General features: G+C 41.8%; 2 protein-coding genes across 2 annotated transcripts; both read left to right on the top strand.

Annotated features, from left to right (window-relative positions):
* Positions 1 to 7,414: 7,414 nt before the first annotated feature.
* Positions 7,415 to 11,092, top strand: LOC121853991. The gene is made up of 2 exons (XM_042348377.1): positions 7,415 to 7,510; positions 8,890 to 11,092. The coding sequence occupies exons 1-2, from the start codon at positions 7,490 to 7,492 to the stop codon at positions 10,822 to 10,824; spliced, it is 1,956 nt and encodes a 651-aa protein (XP_042204311.1). The 5' UTR covers positions 7,415 to 7,489; the 3' UTR covers positions 10,825 to 11,092.
* A 6,761-nt stretch (positions 11,093 to 17,853) lies between these two features.
* LOC121853990 lies at positions 17,854 to 20,419 on the top strand (the record flags this gene model as incomplete). The annotated part of the gene is made up of 2 exons (XM_042348375.1): positions 17,854 to 17,949; positions 19,328 to 20,419. Coding segments are annotated over exons 1-2 (1,113 nt in total), but the record flags the coding sequence as incomplete, so codon positions are not given.
* Between the last annotated feature and the right edge of the window lie 5 nt (positions 20,420 to 20,424).

Genomic DNA, 20,424 nt, shown 5'->3' with positions numbered 1-20,424 from the left:
TAGGTCATCATACTGAAGAGGTTAAGTCATCATACTACAGGAGATAGGTCACCATACTGAAGAGGTTAAGACTTTGTACTACAGGAGATAGGTCATCATGCTGAAGAGGTTAAGTCTTCGTACTACAGGAGATAGGTCATCATACTGAAGAGGTTAAGTCTTCGTACTACAGGAGATAGGTCATCATACTGAAGAGGTTAAGTCATCATACTACAGGAGATAGGTCATCATACCGAAGAGGTTAAGTCTTAGTACTACAGGAGATAGGTCATCATACTGAAGAGGTTAAGTCATCATACTACAGGAGATAGGTCATCATACTGAAGAGGTTAAGTCTTCGTACTACAGGAGATAGGTCATCATACTGAAGAGGTTAAGTCATCATACTACAGGAGATAGGTCATCATACTGAAGAGGTTAAGACTTTGTACTACAGGAGATAGGTCATCATGCTGAAGAGGTTAAGTCTTCTTACTACAGGAGATAGGTCATCATACTGAAGAGGTTAAGTCATCATACTACAGGAGATAGGTCATCATACTGAAGACGTTAAGACTTTGTACTACAGGAGATAGGTCATCATACCGAAGAGGTTAAGTCTTCGTACTACAGGAGATAGGTCATCATACTGAAGAGGTTAAGACTTTGTACTACAGGAGATAGGTCATCATTCTGAAGAGGTTAAGTCTTCGTACTACAGGAGATAGGTCATCATACTGAAGAGGTTAAGTCATCATACTACAGGAGATAGGTCATCATACTGAAGAGGTTAAGTCATCATACTACAGGAGATAGGTCATCATACTGAAGAGGTTAAGTCATCATACTACAGGAGATAGGTCGTCATACTATAGAGGTTAAGACTTTGTACTACAGGAGATAGGTCATCATACTGAAGAGGTTAAGTCATCATACTACAGGAGATAGGTCATCATACTGAAGAGGTTAAGACTTTGTACTACAGGAGATAGGTCATCATGCTGAAGAGGTTAAGTCTTCGTACTACAGGAGATAGGTCATCATGCTGAAGAGGTTAAGTCTTCGTACTACAGGAGATGGGTCATCATACTGAAGAGGTTAAGTCATCATACTACAGGAGATAGGTCATCATACTGAAGAGGTTAAGACTTTGTACTACAGGAGATAGGTCATCATGCTGAAGAGGTTAAGTCTTCGTACTACAAGAGATAGGTCATCATACTGAAGAGGTTAAGTCATCATACTACAGGAGATAAGTCGTCATACTGAAGAGGTTAAGACTTTGTACTACAGGAGATAGGTCATCATACTGAAGAGGTTAAGTCATCATACTACAGGAGATAGGTCATCATACTGAAGAGGTTAAGACTTTGTACTACAGGAGATAGGTCATCATGCTGAAGAGGTTAAGTTTTCGTACTACAGGAGATACGTCATCATACTGAAGAGGTTAAGACTTCGTACTACAGGAGATTGGTCATCATACTGAAGAGATAGGATATCATACCAAGGATGTTAAGTCATCGTACTACAGGGGTTAAGCCATCCTACAGATGGGGTTAAGTGCTTGTATTGAAGAAGTTAATACATCTTACTGATTGGTAAATTCATAATACCAAAGGGGTTAAGCTCTCATAATGAAGGAGTTAAATAATAGTAATGAAAAGGTTATATTATCATATTGAATGGGGCTAAGTTATCGTTTTCAAGGGGTTAAGAGATTTTCTAAAATGGAAAAGTCATCGTACTGAAGGGGTTCGTTCACCTGAAACTACAGTAGTTTATTGTATTAAACCCACAAGACAAACTGGGACAACATCAAGGCTTAGAGAGGAGAAGGTGAGAACACTGAAAATGTGAGGCAGGTGATGGTAATGAAGAGGAGAGAGAGAGACAATAATGATGGTGATGACGAGAGACAGAAACAATAATGATGGTGATGACGAGGAGACAGAAATAATAATGGTGATGGTGATGAAGAGGAGACATAAACAATAATGATGGTGATGACGAGGAGACAGAAACAATAATAATGGTGATGACGAGGAGACAGAAACAATAATGATGGTGATGACGAGGAGACATAAACAATAATGATGGTGATGGCGAGGGGACATAAACAATAATGATGGTGATGACGAGGAGACAGAAACAATAATGATGGTGATGAAGAGCAGAGAGAGACAATAATGATGGTGATGAGTAGACAGAAATAATAATGGTGGTGGTGATGAAGAGGAGAGAGACAATAATGATGGTGATGACGAGGAGACAGAAACAATAATGATGGTGATGACGAGGAGACATAAACAATAATGATGGTGATGACGAGGAGACATAAACAATAATGATGGTGATGACGAGGAGACATAAACAATAATGATGGTGATGACGAGGAGACACAAACAATAATGATGGTGATGACGAGGAGACATAAACAATAATGATGGTGATGAAGAGCAGAGAGAGACAATAATGATGGTGATGATGAGGATAATGATGGTGTGGATGAAAATTATGATGTTAATTATGACGATAATGATAGTGATGATGAGAATAAAGATGGAGATGATGACGACAATGATGTTGATGACGAGGATAATGATGATGATGAAGATAATTAGGGTGGCTATGATGATGATGATGATAATGATGATGATGTTGATGATGAAAAGAAAGATAATGATAGTGATGATGGGTACGATGATGGTGACGATGAGGATATAGGTGATGAGGATGAAGATAATGATTAAAAGGATGAGGATAATGATAGTAATGAGGATAATGAAGGAGATGGTGATGATGATGATGAAGAAGATGATGATGATGAAAAGGAGGATAATGAAATTGATGAGGATAATGATGGTGGATAATAATGGTGATGATGAGGATAATAATGTTGATGATGGAGATATTGATGTTGATGATAAGGATAATGATATATATTTATAAGGAAAATTATCACCAATACGAAAACTTACACCTTTCTTCTTTCAACCAGATATTTCGAAGAATTCTCTGTCCAACGTCAGTGCTAAAGAAATTAACTCATATAAGACCAATTAAGGCTGATAAAATAAACAACAAATATTATTAGGATTTAATACACACTATTTTTACATAAAATAATTGAGAAAAATGAAGGATTGATATACAAAATTCAAAGGATAGAGATTTAAACCATATACTACAATTATAACACTAACACTTTAATGAGGATAATTAGACAAGAAAATATTAACATAATTACCAAAAATATCAAGAAAATTGTACTAACGACTGTTTAACCATAGATCAAACCACAAAGGCCCACTTACGCATGGCAAAGGGAGAACTGTTGTTTAGGATGGGTTTACCATTAGAAGTATAAAGGGACTGCAGGATTACAAGGCTCGTCCTGGAAGATATAGATGATAGTACTTTTAAATCCTGAATGGTGAAGGCATGGCTACTAGGTGGACCCAATATATCTAGTGTGACAGTGAGGACATGTATAACAGTACACAACCTACCCTAACCTATCCTAACCTAACCTATCTGTAAGGGCGGAAACGATCTTCCTGCTCGTTACCGCTGCTTGCTCTCTCGAAGGCTGGTGCGACCAATACATGGGGGGGTTGGACAGAGGTGAGAACGGCAGCGGCTACCTTTTGTTTTTGTTATTTAGGTTAAGGTGGGGAAAGGATGGAAGGCATGCTGGGGCTCAAGGCACAGCCAGACATGAGGGATGGAGAAGTCACAACATATAGTCGTGGGGGAAAAGGTTGGAAAAGAAGTTTAATGAGTTAAACAGAGGGGGACGACACCCCTTGTTTTACATATGACAGAGTTTGTTGGCTAACTAAGCTAACCTAGGATTTAGAATGAGGTTGCACAATGGTTATTTTCGTAGACAATGACTAGATTGATTTTACAATTAAAAGTTTATTAACATCTTATACTGTATTACGTTATGGACTCACTTGATTGTGACATGTTAAATGTGAATTCATATCATCTAAGTTTTAATCTAAGGTGGATCACTGTGGCGGACATAGATGGATCGCGGATTGGGTTGTTGTAGTGCGGGCAGACTCCGGGGCCACCAGGCGTGGGGTCTCCCTCCGTTGATGTCTTCCCCGCATAGGTGGTCTGGGCTGTGAGGGTCGTCCAGGAGCTTGTCCCAAACCTTCTTCCCTTGGCGATGGAACCTGAAGTTGAGGGCTTCTGTTTTGTTTCTTAGGTGGATAGTTTCCATTGTCTCCTGGTAGGGTGGCGCTTGGCCACTGGCTGACCTCAAACACTTGTTTTGGAAGCTCTGTAGTTGTTGTAGTCTAGTCTTCCCGAGTGTGACGAGTGGTATAGATGGGTACTCCAACACAGGCCTCACCAGCGCCTTGTACAGGTGAACTTGTATCTTCTCAGGCATTAGTCTGTCCTTCACGTGGGGAATGATGCCCGTCCGAGAAATGATGAAGCCGAGCAACCTGCCTTGTTTAGAGTACTCAATCTCTTCGTCGTCGATCGTCATTGGGGCCGGCTTGAATTTGGCTATGGGTATGACCTCAAATTTCGTTTTGTTTGTTTTTATTTTCCATTTATTTTCATACTCCGAGATCTCCTCTATTGCCCGAGCAGTGAGTCGCGCCAACCTTGCTGTGGACCTTCCTGGACAGGTGACGATCTGTGTTACATCGTCGGCATACATGAAGTACTCGCTGCCGACGATTGAGGGTGGCAGGTCAGCCGTGTAGAGTATGTAAAGGGTTGGTGAGAGACAAGAGCCCTGAGGCACGCCGCTCGATAGTGAGAATTCTTCTCCAAAATGTTCTTGCATCTTGATTTTGGCTCTGCGGTCCATAATGAAGTTGCACAACAGGCGCGTCATATTTTCGGGTAGCCCCAGTTGTATGATCTTATACTGCAGCCCCGCGTGCCAAACTTTGTCAAACGCCTTGCTGACGTCCCTCAGTACTACAGTATATTGCACTGCAGGCGGCCAGTCATGGCAGTGGCGATCTGCTCGTAGGCCTGAGCTATGGCGGTGGATGTGCCTTTGTACTGGCGGAAGCCGAACTGGCGGGGATTATGCACGTCTTCGTCCTACAGATACATCCGCAATTGCTTGTTGACTATTTTTTCGAGGGTTTTGGCAGGTATCTCTAGCAGCGATATTGGTCGAAAGTTTTCGACTTTGCTTGGAGGCTTCCCTGCTTTTGGTATGAGGCGAATAACGGCGATTTTGAACATCTTAGGGAAGTATCCAGAGACGAGGCAGGCGTTGCATATATGAGCAAGCCTCTCTATCATGTTGTCGGGGAGTTGGGCCAGGATCTTCTTGTTAATGTGACTTTGACCAGGTGATTTGTTTTTAAACCCTTTTATGACGGCTGACACATCTGCAGGAACTATGCGCTCCGCCAGGTAGCTTCCGTCCACCAGTCTAGTGAAGTCAGTCCGTGGGAGCGGCTGGAGCAGGTGCTGATGGTCCTGCAACTGACCTAAAATATCCTCCTCAAACTCCCTGTCGAAGCCCTAGCTACCCCACTGCTCGTCAAATTCTGGCTGTGATCTCATCATAGGTCCTGGACTCGTGGGCCGTTTTCCCAGACCTTCACCTATCAACTGTCAATTCTCTAGACATCAACCACTACAGCTGCCGCCACGACCGCCAGGTCCTCTCCACCGTCTGTGCCCCGGTGTTTCGTCTGCTGTATCAAGACATCGGTTGCTGTCGCTCGAGTGAGGAGTTGAACGGACGCTTCCTCCCCCCCCCCCCTAAGAGCGGATCACTGTGTTCCAGAACCTTCCCCAGGGCCACTGCCGAAAGAAATATCTGTTCATTGTTTGATTCTATTGTTTGATTCCTTTAATTGCTGACTCCCATTAATTGTTTGCTTCCTTTAATTGTTTGCTTCCCTTAATTGTTTGACTCCATTAACTGTTTACTGCATTAATTCTTTGACTCCCGTAATTGTTACTTGATGTTTATTGAGTTGTGTCAGAGTCTTGTGTTATATTTTTATAGTAAAGAGATCACAAACGGTTGTTTGTTATTCCTCGGACAACCATGGTCCTTGACTTTCCTTTATTAAGATCCTCATTAGTCTGGTAAGGGATTTCCATCCCTAAGTCCCAGGCCTTTACACTATACTAACCTAACCTATCCTAACATAATCAAATTCATATATATTATTGGTATTTTATAATAGTCAGTGCTTCTTATATGAAACAAAGCATATTTACCATTAGATTATAACACTAAAACCGAAAAGTTATTACTATTTAACAAAAACGTGAAGTACATTGACGTCTTAATCACGCAACTATACCTATACACAATGCATATTGCTCATTTTGTGTGGCATTTCAAATAAATTAGAATAAATGATAAACTAGGAAGATCCTTTGTCGCCTGGGTAAAATAATGAAGTTTTAAGAAACCTATATCACATCTTGAAGTTTTTTACCTACGCTCACTTGATGGCGAAGCCTGAGATAAGACACGCGCTATTCTACAATAGCCGGCTAATGCTTCATCTCTTTACTTATGTTCATATTGGAAGAAAGCTTCATGAATTAATGATACATGGACTACAGACACAAGATTTATGTTAAATGATAACACAACAAACTTTGTTTGTTTGTTTTTTCAAACTATTGTGAAATTTTACTTTTGGGGGGAAGAGAAGGAGACGATAGACTTTTCTAACTCCTGTTTCGGCGAATGTAGTCAATATATTATGACTTCACCAGCTTATGATAATTAATACGAAGTTTTAGTCGATAAATATCCTCTGCTGATTTGATTAATTCATTAGGAATGCGAAAATCAAGATTTGAGTGTACAGAATAGAGGATATGTTATTTTCTACGATGAAATAGTAAAATGATGTTCACGTTAACCACATGCAAATTAACAACGTTTCCTTAAAAGCATTAAATGTGTACGACAAAAGTATTATAATTACTTTGAAAAACCCTAAATATTTTCAGCTACAGGAAATGCCTTTCTAAATCCCACTATTAATTGACTGATTCACTCACTCACTCCCTGAAAGATTTCTTCACTTCGCTTTTACACAGCTGATGACCAATTCATAATCACTCAAGACATATATTGTACTATTCAAAGATGACCTAGAATCAAGAATCTTTAGGCTGTGTTAGTGAGTGTTTGACTTAAAGGCTGCAGTGAAGAACACATAACGTAGGTGGGGCGAGGTAGCTAGAGAAATTTTCTCCAATTGCCAAATATCAGGTAAGGCGTTCATTGACCTAGCTCCGCAAAGTGAAAAAATAAAATATCATGAAAGCCTCCCAACAAGAGAAGGATTAGCACGGGTCATTGCTGGCGCTGAAAGACGGGGTGAAATCCGGAGTCAGTGGCGCGACACAAGATAACGGGCAAGAAGAGCAAGGACGACCGCCATCATGCCTGAGAATCTGGTATATAAGAGGTGAACAGCACACACATCCACCACACCACCTCCGGCCACCACACCGTCTTCACCCTCACGCCCACCACACCATGGCGCCCTGGACTAGCTTGGTATGTCCACCACAACCCTGACTGACTGTTGCGCTGATTCTTGCAATTACTAGCAGATGGCGATAAAAGAGATCTTAAACCTTTAATTTAAATAAATATAAACACTTAGTCGCTCGTCTAGGTTATGTGACCCTGAAAGACCCCCGTCATTCTCGTCAAGCCTTTGGGTGTCTCACTCTTGTTGTTGGTAAGACAACTCCATCCAGCACATAGGTTGACGGCCACGTCTTCTTACGTTTATGTTTAAGTTAATGTCTTCTAAACGTATTCCTTCATTTTCTCCCTCCCCTCCACCCTGGCTGGATGCCCTGCCAATCCCACAACCAGTGCATTCCTCGGGATCTTCACTCTTTGCTAGATGTCACACCATTAAACAACGTGATTTTCTAACTTCCTGAATACATTTATTTAATCTCTTGAGTATAACTTTTATGAATATTTTGTTTGGGGTTGCACGTACTTTAATGCTGCTATACGATAATTTAATATTTCCATGTTCATAATAATATTTGTTTGTGGTTAGTTTCACTAGCAAGCACAGTTTTCTAACGAGTTCTCCTTACTGTTATATTACCTCTTCCTGATGCCTAAATATTTTTCGGACTCTATACCCTTACTATCTACATTTACGCTTTAATACACCTCTTTTACCGAGGCTTCAAGTTGTGAACTATTTGATAAATCACAAAACTTCTCTCTAGTAGTTATACACGGGCTCTTTAGTTTTTATCTCGATGTTTCATCTCTATGTTTTCGTCGTTCACCTTGATGATTTCCAATTAGACATTAGGTTGTCCGAAGGTTTGGTTGGTTTAAATTTATTTCTTGATCTTTAAGCCTTTATATATTTGTTGTCTTCGTTCTTATAGATGCGGAACATTTTGTAATATTCAGCTTGACAGTAATCTGTATAGCTACAAGATTTTAATCTGTATAACAGTTACTTCGTCTATTGGAGCAAATATTGTTTTCTGAATTTATAATTAATTAGAACATATTCAGTGTTGGTATTTGTACGTCAATCAGTGTCTGCATCTGAATGCTGATAAATGTCATCAACAATAATTGTTTTTGCTCTTATTCGTTTCATTGCTTTAATAACAGGGGCAGATAAGACTTTTCTCATTTATAATCCTGATGCAGATTCTTATTAAAATAAGTTCAAAAACAAAGCTTTAACGAGATAAATGCCTATCGAGGTTCTAGAATTTCAATAAGTTCACCGACAGATTAAACAAAATGAAACTTCCAGGAATAGATATGGCTCACCGTGATCAGAACAGATATAAAATGCAATATTCATTATTTAGTCTCCTCTCACTTTATATATGCATTATCTTTTATGAACAGAATATGATTAATATCAATCTCCGTTGCAGGCGCTGTTGTCCGCACTAGCGGTTAGCACGCTTAGTTCGCCTCGGCCCGACGAAAGTGCTTACAAAATTCCGCATGTGGGCACTGGACGACGTTCCCAGTACTATGTTCAACACGCTGATGGAACCTTCAAGTACGGCTATGACACCGGTGAGGGAGCCTTCGAGGGTGCTCGTTCATCCAGGGTTGGTCAGGTAGATGGAAACTTCGGCTACAGGGACCCTGAAGGCAACAATATTCACCTCCAGTATGTAGCTGATGAGGGTGGATTCCAGCCCAAGGGTGCCCATCTCCCTGTCCCGCATCCTGACTTTGCTCGTGCCCACGCTGAGGCTCGTGCTCGCCCTTCATTCACCGACCCCCTTGCTGATCCAAACGCCGATGCCTCATATGGCTTCCAGTTCGCTGGAGAAGGTCAGACACGTAGCGAACAAAGTGATTCAGACGGTAATGTGCGTGGCTCTTACACTTACACTGACGAAGAAGGTCGCACACGAACCTACACTTACACAGCCGGTCGTGGCACTGGTTTTGTCGTCGAGGGTGACGATCTACCGCAGGCACCAGAAGATCCTGCGTCCACTCCAGCAGCGACCAGACTCTCCTCTTTTCCTGCAGCATTCCCTTCCTCTAGTTTGCGACCTACTTCTCCAGCATCCTCTGCCTCCTTCAGAGCATCTACAGCTTCAGGAGCTCCATCTCGTCCCTTCAGCACACCTTCAGGCACCGCAGCAGGGCCCGTGTCTTTCCAAAGAAGTACTGGAAGCTCAGATCCTTCTTATTCTTTTTCCTTCGACGCTGGTGATCACTCACGTTCTGAGTCTGCTGACGCTAACCTCAATGTTGATGGAAAATTTTCTTTCGTGGCTGACGACGGTGTCAGACGCAGTGTCACTTACGAAGCTGGAAGTGACACGGGATTCCTGGCTCGAGGCGATCACCTTCCACGAGCACCACAGTCACACTCCGGGTCTCAAACTACATCATCTGCATTTTCACCATCACAAACCCCTTACCGCAGTCCATCAGCGTCCCTACCTTCTTCCGTCTCTAGCACCCCAACTTTCTCTCGCTCACCATCTGCTCCACGTCTTCCCGGCTTCACAAGCTCACAAACTCAGTACAGCTCCCCGTCCTCACGTCCCTCAGCACGCCCATACACAGGTCAGTTCGAACCTGCCAATACTCGCAGCCAACAGTCACCTGACGGAAGTTATTCATTTGCTTACGAAACGTCCAGTCACTCACGAGCAGAATCAGGTGACAGAGACAACAACGTGGTGGGAAACTTCGACTTTGTTGCTGATGATGGACAGCGACGAGCTATTGAATATGAAGCTGGGTCCCGTACAGGATTTATTGCTAAGGGTGATCACATTCCTGTAGGACCCGCGGTTCCAGGAGCACCCTCCGGTCAACCAACAGGTAGAATCGTCCCTGTTCAAGAGGTCCCCTTCGTCGACCCTCTAGCTGGCTCCAACGCTGATGCCTCCTATAACTTCGCCTTTGACTCGGAGCAATATTCACGCTCAGAGAGCGCAGACGCCGACGGCAATGTCCGTGGCACTTACACAGTGGTAGACGATGACGGCACTCGACGCACTCACCGATTCCGGGCAGGTGAGGGCATCGGCTTTGAAACTGAGGAAGTGTCAACTTCACGTGGTCCTCCTCCATCTCGCTCTCCATCATCTGCCACCTTCCGCAGCCCAGCGGCCCCCGGCACAGCGGTGTCATCTTCTACTTCCTTCACTGCACAACCTCAAGGCAGTTTCCCGTCTCCCTCCACTAGAACTGCCTCAACAAGGTCCTCATCATCTTCCTTCTCGCCATCGGCAACAGGCACCAGGCCGGACGCCTCTAACTTCCAGCTTCGCCAGTACGATGCCTCAGAGAACCGTGGTAAATATGGTTATGTACTGACATTTGACAATTAACTAAAACAATACAAAAGGCTTACCGCTGCTTCTTCTGATTTATGAAGAAATTTGTGAAAACATCTCACACTTAAAACAAGTTAATTACAAACTGTTATCTGCCAATGCCTATAAAGTTATATCTGTACATATATATATTTACGAATGAACAAGTTGCATTACAAAAAATACCAAAAAATATGGACTACGAGGTATAATGTCATACTTCATGTAACATTTGTTGTCCCTTTAATCGCGCAGTAAAAATCTATAATAAAAAATAAATGTTTATATGTGCATTACTGTCCCCCAAAAATTATGAATTATCAGAGGCAGTAAACATGCCTGTTTGAGGTCCTGTCAGGGTAGACCAGCTTAGGACCATGGCAGTAAGTGTGGATATGAGTCTCCCCTTTTATCTTCTAAATACCACATTATGTCTAAGAATTAAAATATAATAAAGAGGTAAACACCTTATACATTTTTACTCTATCCTTTACTTATAAAAAAAACTAATTTACTTCGTATTTGAGGAGTCTGAGAACAAAGGCAGTCATATTACTTGAATTTGTATATTTACAGCAAACAGCTCAAACAATTTCTTTATCTCACTGTAAGGCGAAGGCTGCTTGGATAAACTATATTTTATCTACTTTATAATCTTTGTAATCTTGCATAAATCCAGCCTACTTATGCACACTGTGATACCAATAATGATAAAGAATAGCGTGCATCACACTCCTGTCACTTAACCCCGTCTCGTCCTGCCAACCCGAGGACCACAACAATGAAAGGAAACTGTACAGCAATGTTCTGAGTCAACTAATCATCATGATATATGATAACTGTTAACCCTTCAGTACGATGTTCTATTTCCTGGAATATATGATATTGTGCTGAAGGCATTATGTCATCGTAGTCAAGAGGTTAAGTTATCGTCCTCAAAGGTTAAAGTCATCTTACAAAAGGGGTTAAGATATTCATACCCCTTTGTCGTACCGAGGGGTTAAGTTATCGTACTACAGGGATTAAATCATCATACTGTGGAGGTTAAGTCATCGCACTGAACGGGTTAAGTCATCGTAATAAAGGAGTTAAATCATAGTAATGAAAGGGTTATATTATCATACTGAATGGGGCTAAGCTGTCGTATTCAAGGGATTAAGACATCTTACTAAAAGGGTTAAGTCAACGTAATGAAGGGGTTAAGTCATCGATCATTGTACTTACGAGGTAAGTCATAGTATTTAAGGTGTTAATTCATCGTATTAATAGGGGTTAGGTCATCATAATGAAGGAGTTAAATAATAGTAATGAAAAGGTTATATTATCATATTGAATGGGGCTAAGTTATCGTTTTCAAGGGGTTAAGAGATTTTCTAAAATGGAAAAGTCATCGTACTGAAGGGGTTCGTTCACCTGAAACTACAGTAGTTTATTGTATTAAACCCACAAGACAAACTGGGACAACATCAAGGCCTAGAGAGGAGATGGTGAGAACACTGAAAATGTGAGGCAGGTGATGGTGATGAAGAGGAGAGAGAGACAATAATGATGGTGATGACGAAGAGACAGAAACATAATGATGGTGATGACGAGGAGACAGAAACAATAATGATGGTGATGACGAGGAGACATAAACAATAATGATGGTGATGACGAGGAGACATAAACAATAATGATGGTGATGACGAGGAGACAGAAACAATAATGATGGTAATGACGAGGAGACAGAAACAATAATGATGGTGATGACGAGGAGACAGAAACAATAATGATGGTGATGACGAGGAGACATAAACAATAATGATGGTGATGACGAGGAGACAGAAACAATAATGATGGTGATGACGAGGAGACAGAAACAATAATGATGGTGATGACGAGGAGACATAAACAATAATGATGGTGATGACGAGGAGACACAAACAATAATGATGGTGATGACGAGGAGACAGAAACAATAATGATGTTGATGACGAGGAGACAGAAACAATAATGATGGTGATGACGAGGATAATGATGGTGTGGATGAAAATAATGATGTTAATTATGACGATAATGATAGTGATGATGAGAATAAAGATGGAGATGATGACGACAATGATGTTGATGACGAGGATAATGATGATGATGAAGATAATTAGGGTGGCTATGATGATGATGATAATGATGATGATGTTGATGATGAAAAGGAAGATAATGATAGTAATGATGGGTACGATGATGGTGACGATGAGGATATAGGTGATGAGGATGAAGATAATGATTAAAAGGATGAGGATAATGATAGTAATGAGGATAATGAAGGAGATGGTGATGATGATAATGAAGATGATGATGATGATGATGATGAAAAGGAGGATAATGAAATTGATGAGGATAATGATGGTGGATAATAATGGTGATGATGAGGATAATAATGTTGATGATGGAGATATTGATGTTGATGATAAGGATAATGATATATATTTATAAGGAAAATTATCACCAATACGAAAACTTATACCTTTCATCTTTCAACCAGATATTTCGAAGAATTCTCTGTCCAACGTCAGTGCTAAAGAAATTAACTCATATAAGACCAATTAAGGCTGATAAAATAAACAACAAATATTATTAGGATTTAATACACACTATTTTTACATAAAATAATTGAGAAAAATGAAGGATTGATATACAAAATTCAAAGGATAGAGATTTAAACCATATACTACAATTATAACACTAACACTTTAATGAGGATAATTAGACAAGAAAATAATAACATAATTACCAAAAATATCAAGAAAATTGTACTAACGACTGTTTAACCATAGATCAAACCACAAAGGCCCACTTACGCATGGCAAAGGGAGAACTGTTGTTTAGGATGGGTTTACCATTAGAAGTATAAAGGGACTGCAGGATTACCAGGCCCGTCCTGGAAGACATAGATGATAGTACTTTTAAATCCTGAATGGTGAAGGCATGGCTACTAGGTGGATGTTGTGTTCGTAATGAAACACCTTTACGGTCACAAATCTTGTGTTGTGACAACTTTATAGTGCAGCCAATATATCTAGTGTTACAGTGAGGACATGTATAACAGTGCACAACGTAACCTAACCTATCTGTAAGGGCGGAAACGATCTTCCTGCTCGTTACCGCTGCTTGCTCTCTCGAAGGCTGGTGCGACCAATACATGAGGGGGTTGGACAGAGGTGAGAACGGCAGCGGCTACCTTTTGTTTTTGTTATTTAGGTTAAGGTGGGGAAAGGCTGGAAGGCATGCTGGGGCTCAAGGCACAGCCAGACATGAGGGATGGAGAAGTCACAACATATAGTCGTGGGGGAAAAGGTTGGAAAAGAAGTTTAATGAGTTAAACAGAGGGGGACGACACCCCTTGTTTTACATATTACAGAGTTTGTTGGCTAACTAAGCTAACCTAGGATTTAGAATGAGGTTGCACAATGGTTATTTTAGTAGACAATGACTAGATTGATTTTACAATTACAAGTTTATTAACATCTTATACTGTATTACGTTATGGACTCACTTGATTGTGACTTGTTAAATGTGAATTTATATCATCTAAGTTTTAATCTAAGGTCGATCACTGTGGCGGACATAGATGGATCGCGGGTTGGGTTGTTGTAGTGCGGGCAGACTCCGGGGCCACCAGGCGTGGGGTCTACCTCCGTTGATGTCTTCCCCGCGTAGGTGGTCTGGGCTGTGAGGGTCGTCCAGGACCCTGTCCCAAACCTTCTTCCCTAGGCGATGGAACCTGAAGTTGAGGGCCTCTGTTTTATTTCTTAGGTGGATAGTTTCCATTGTCTCCTGGTAGGGTGGCGCTTGGCCACTGGCTGACCTCAAACACTTGTTTTGGAAACTCTGTAGTTGTTGTAGTCTAGTCTTCCCGAGTGTGACGAGTGGTATAGATGGGTACTCCAACACAGGCCTCACCAGCGCCTTGTACAGGTGAACTTGTATCTTCTCAGGCATCAAATTAAAACGTTTTAATTTGGCTGCGGCGACTTTGGCTTTATTTAGTCTGTCCTTCATGTGGGGAATGATGCCTTTCCGAAAAATGATGAAGCCGAGCAACCTGCCTTGTTTAGAGTACTCAATCTCTTCGTCGTCGATTATCATTGGGGCCGGCTTGAATTTGGCTATGGGTATGACCTCAAATTTCGTTTTGTTTGTTTTTATTTTCCATTTATTTTCATACTCCGAGATCTCCTCTATTGCCCGAGCAGTGAGTCGCGCCATCCTTGCTGTGGACCTACCTGGGCAGGTGACGATCTGTGTTACATCGTCGGCATACATGAAGTACTCGCTGCCGACAATTGGGGGTGGCAGGTCAGCCGTGTAGAGTGTGTAAAGGGTTGGTGGGAGACAAGAGCCCTGAGGCACGCCGCTCGATAGTGACAATTCTTCTCCAAAATGTTCTTGCATCTTGATTTTGGCTCTGCGGTCCATAATGAAGTTGCACAGCAGGCGCGTCAGATTTTCGGGAAGCCCCAGTTGTATGATCTTATACTGCAGCCCCGCGTGCCAAACTTTATCAAACGCCTTGCTGACGTCCCTCAGTACTATATTGCACTGCAGGCGGCCAGTCATGGCATTGGCGATCTGCTCGTAGGCCTGAGCTATGGCGGTGGATGTGCCTTTGTACTGGCGGAAGCCGAACTGGCGGGGATTATGCACGTCTTCGTCCTACAGATACATCCGCAATCACTTGTTGACTATTTTTTCGAAGATTCTGACAGGTATCTCTAGCAGCGATATTGGTCGAAAGTTTTCGACTTTGCTTGGAGGCTTACCTGCTTTTGGTATGAGGCGAATAACGGCGATTTTGAATATCTTAGGGAAGTATCCAGAGGCGAGGCAGGCGTTGCATATATGAGCAAGCCTCTCTATCATGTTGTCGGGGAGTTGGGCCAGGATCTTCTTGTTAATGTGACTTTGACCAGGTGATTTGTTTTTAAACCCTTTTATGACGGCTGACACATCTGCAGGAACTATGCGCTCCGTCAGGTAGCTTCCGTCCACCAGTCTAGTGAAGTCAGTCCGTGGGAGCGGCTGGAGCAGGTGCTGATGGTCCTGCAACTGACCTAAAATATCCTCCTCAAACTCCCTGTCGAAGCCCTAGCTACCCCACTGCTCGTCAAATTCTGGCTGTGATCTCATCATAGGTCCTGGACTCGTGGGCCGTTTTCCCAGACCTTCACCTATCAACTGTCAATTCTCTAGACATCAACCACTACAGCTGCCGCCACGACCGCCAGGTCCTCTCCACCGTCTGTGCCCCGGTGTTTCGTCTGCTGTATCAAGACATCGGCTGCTGTCGCTCGAGTGAGGAGTTGAACGGACGCTTCCTCCCCCCCCCCAAGAGCGGATCACTGTGTTCCAGAACCTTCCCCAGGGCCACTGCCGAAAGAAATATCTGTTCATTGTTTGATTCTATTGTTTGATTCCTTTAATTGCTGACTCCCATTAATTGTTTGCTTCCTTTAATTGTTTGCTTCCCTTAATTGTTTGACTCCATTAACTGTTTACTGCATTAATTCTTTGACTCCCGTAATTGTTACTTGATGTTTATTGAGTGGTGTCAGAGTCTTGTGTTATATTTTTATAGTAAAGAGATCACAAACGGTTGTTTGTTATTCCTCGGACAACCATGGTCCTTGACTTTCCTTTATTAAGATCCTCATTAGTCTGGTAAGGGATTTCCATCCCTAAGTCCCAGGCCTTTACACTATACTAACCTAACCTATCCTAACATAATCAAATTCATATATATTATTGGTATTTTATAATAGTCAGTGCTTCTTATATGATACAAAGCATATTTACCATTAGATTATAACACTAAAACCGAAAAGTTATTACTATTTAACAAAAACGTGAAGTACATTGACGTCTTAATCACGCAACTATACCTATACACAATGCATATTGCTCATTTTGTGTGGCATTTCAAATAAATTCGAATAAATGATAAACTAGGAAGATACTTAGTCGCCTGAGTAAAATACTGAAGTTTTAAGAAACCTATACCACATCTTGAAGTTTTTTACCTGCGCTCACTTGATGGCGAAGCCTGAGATAAGACACGCGCTATTCTACAATAGCCGGCTAATGCTTCATCTCTTTACTTATGTTCATATTGGAAGAAAGCTTCAGGAATTAATGATACATGGACTACAGACACAAGATTTATGTTAAATGATAACACAACAAACTTTGTTTGTTTGTTTTTTCAAACTATTGTGAAATTTTACTTTTGGGGGAAGAGAAGGAGACGATAGACTTTTCTAACTCCTGTTTCGGCGAATGTAGTCAATATATTATGACTTCACCAGCTTATGATAATTAATACGAAGTTTTAGTCGATAAATATCCTCTGCTGATTTGATTAATTCATTAGGAATGCGAAAATCAAGATTTGAGTGTACAGATTAGAGGATATGTTATTTTCTACGATGAAATAGTGAAATAATGTTCACGTTAACCACATGCAAATTAACAGCGTTTCCTTAAAAGCATTAAATGTGTGCGACAAAAGTATTATAATTACTTTGAAAAACCCTAAATATTTTCAGCTACAGGAAATGCCTTTCTAAATCCCACTATTAATTGACTGATTCACTCACTCACTCCCTGAAAGATTTCTTCACTTCGCTTTTACACAGCTGATGACCAATTCATAATCACTCAAGACATTTATTGTACTATTCAAAGATGACCTAGAATCAAGAATCTTTAGGCTGTGTTAGTGAGTGTTTGACTTAAAGGCTGCAGTGAAGAACACATAACGTAGGTGGGGCGAGGTAGCTAGAGAAATTTTCTCCAATTGCTAAATATCAGGTAAGGCGTTCATTGACCTAGCTCCGCAAAGTGAAAAAATAAAATATCATGAAAGCCTCCCAACAAGAGAAGGATTAGCACGGGTCATTGCTGGCGCTGAAAGACGGGGTGAAATCCGGATCAGTCAGTGGCGCGACACAAGATAACGGGCAAGAAGAGCAAGGACGACCGCCATCATGCCTGAGAATCTGGTATATAAGAGGTGAACAGCACACACATCCACCACACCACCTCCGGCCACCACACCGTCTTCACCCTCACGCCCACCACACCATGGCGCCCTGGACTAGCTTGGTATGTCCACCACAACCCTGACTGACTGTTGCGCTGATTCTTGCAATTACTAGCAGATGGCGATAAAAGAGATCTTAAACCTTTAATTTAAATAAATATAAACACTTACTCGCTCGTCTAGGTTATGTGACCCTGAAAGACCCCCGTCATTCTCGTCAAGCCTTTGGGTGTCTCACTCTTGTTGTTGGTAAGACAACTCCATCCAGCACATAGGTTGACGGCCACGTCTTCTTACGTTTATGTTTAAGTTAATGTCTTCTAAACGTATTCCTTCATTTTCTCCCTCCCCTCCACCCTGGCTGGATGCCCTGCCAATCCCACAACCAGTGCATTCCTCGGGATCTTCACTCTTTGCTAGATGTCACACCATTAAACAACGTGATTTTCTAACTTCCTGAATACATTTATTTAATCTCTTGAGTATAACTTTTATGAATATTTTGTTTGGGGTTGCACGTACTTTAATGCTGCTATACGATAATTTAATATTTCCATGTTCATAATAATATTTGTTTGTGGTTAGTTTCACTAGCAAGCACAGTTTTCTAACGAGTTCTCCTTACTGTTATATTACCTCTTCCTGATGCCTAAATATTTTTCGGACTCTATACCCTTACTATCTACATTTACGCTTTAATACACCTCTTTACCGAGGCTTCAAGTTGTGAACTATTTGATAAATCACAAAACTTCTCTCTAGTAGTTATACACGGGCTCTTTAGTTTTTATCTCGATGTTTCATCTCTATGTTTTCGTCGTTGACCTTGATGATTTCCAATTAGACATTAGGTTGTCCGAAGGTTTGGTTGGTTTAAATTTATTTCTTGATCTTTAAGCCTTTATATATTTGTTGTCTTCGTTCTTATAGATGCAGAACATTTTGTAATATTCAGCTTGGCAGTAATCTGTATAGCTACAAGATTTTAATCTGTATAACAGTTACTTCGTCTATTGGAGCAAATATTGTTTTCTGAATTTATAATTAATTAGAACATATTCAGTGTTGGTATTTGTACGTCAATCAGTGTCTGCATCTGAATGCTGATAAATGTCATCAACAATAATTGTTTTTGCTCCTATTCGTTTCATTGCTTTAATAACAGGGGCAGATAAGACTTTTCTCATTTATAATCCTGATGCAGATTCTTATTAAAATAAGTTCAAAAACAAAGCTTTAACGAAATAAATGCCTATCGAGGTTCTAGAATTTCAATAAGTTCACCGACAGATTAAACAAAATGAAACTTCCAGGAATAGATATGGCTCACCGTGATCAGAACAGATATAAAATGCAATATTCATTATTTAGTCTCCTCTCACTTTATATATGCATTATCTTTTATGAACAGAATATGATTAATATCAATCTCCGTTGCAGGCGCTGTTGTCCGCACTAGCGGTTAGCACGCTTAGTTCGCCTCGGCCCGACGAAAGTGCTTACAAAATTCCGCATGTGGGCACTGGACGACGTTCCCAGTACTATGTTCAACACGCTGATGGAACCTTCAAGTACGGCTATGACACCGGTGAGGGAGCCTTCGAGGGTGCTCGTTCATCCAGGGTTGGTCAGGTAGATGGAAACTTCGGCTACAGGGACCCTGAAGGCAACAATATTCACCTCCAGTATGTAGCTGATGAGGGTGGATTCCAGCCCAAGGGTGCCCATCTCCCTGTCCCGCATCCTGACTTTGCTCGTGCCCACGCTGAGGCTCGTGCTCGCCCTTCATTCACCGACCCCCTTGCTGATCCAAACGCCGATGCCTCATATGGCTTCCAGTTCGCTGAAGAAGGTCAGACACGTAGCGAACAAAGTGATTCAGACGGTAATGTGCGTGGCTCTTACACTTACACTGACGAAGAAGGTCGCACACGAACCTACACTTACACAGCCGGTCGTGGCACTGGTTTTGTTGTCGAGGGTGACGATCTACCGCAGGCACCAGAAGTTCCTGCGTCCACTCCAGCAGCGACCAGACTCTCCTCTTTTCCTGCAGCGTTCCCTTCTTCTAGTTTGCGACCTACTTCTCCAGCATCCTCTGCCTCCTTCAGAGCATCTACAGCTTCAGGAGCTCCATCTCGTCCCTTCAGCACACCTTCAGGTACCCCAGCAGGGCCCGTGTCTTTCCAAAGAAGTACTGGAAGCTCAGATCCTTCTTATTCTTTTTCCTTCGACGCTGGTGATCACTCACGTTCTGAGTCTGCTGACGCTAACCTCAATGTTGATGGAAAATTTTCTTTCGTGGCTGACGACGGTGTCAGACGCAGTGTCACTTACGAAGCTGGAAGTGACACGGGATTCCTGGCTCGAGGCGATCACCTTCCACGAGCACCACAGTCACACTCCGGGTCTCAAACTACATCATCTGCATTTTCATCATCACAAACCCCTTACCGCAGTCCATCAGCGTCCCTACCTTCTTCCGTCTCTAGCACCCCAACTTTCTCTCGCTCACCATCTGCTCCACGTCTTCCCGG

Source organism: Homarus americanus, unplaced genomic scaffold (genome assembly GCF_018991925.1).
Source record: "Homarus americanus isolate GMGI-L3 unplaced genomic scaffold, GMGI_Hamer_2.0 scaffold22003, whole genome shotgun sequence".
In the NCBI taxonomy this organism is placed as follows: Eukaryota; Metazoa; Arthropoda; class Malacostraca; order Decapoda; family Nephropidae; genus Homarus; species Homarus americanus.
The sequence above is the reverse complement of the archived record's forward strand: the minus strand, read 5'-3'. Positions and strand labels throughout refer to the sequence as shown.

Excerpts from the sequence above, each read along its gene's own strand:
- LOC121853991 (XM_042348377.1), top strand. The coding sequence starts at position 7,490 with ATGGCGCCCTGGACTAGCTTG. Across the intron at positions 7,511-8,889 it reads TGGCGCCCTGGACTAGCTTG|GCGCTGTTGTCCGCACTAGC; the intron begins GTATGTCCACCA and ends TCTCCGTTGCAG.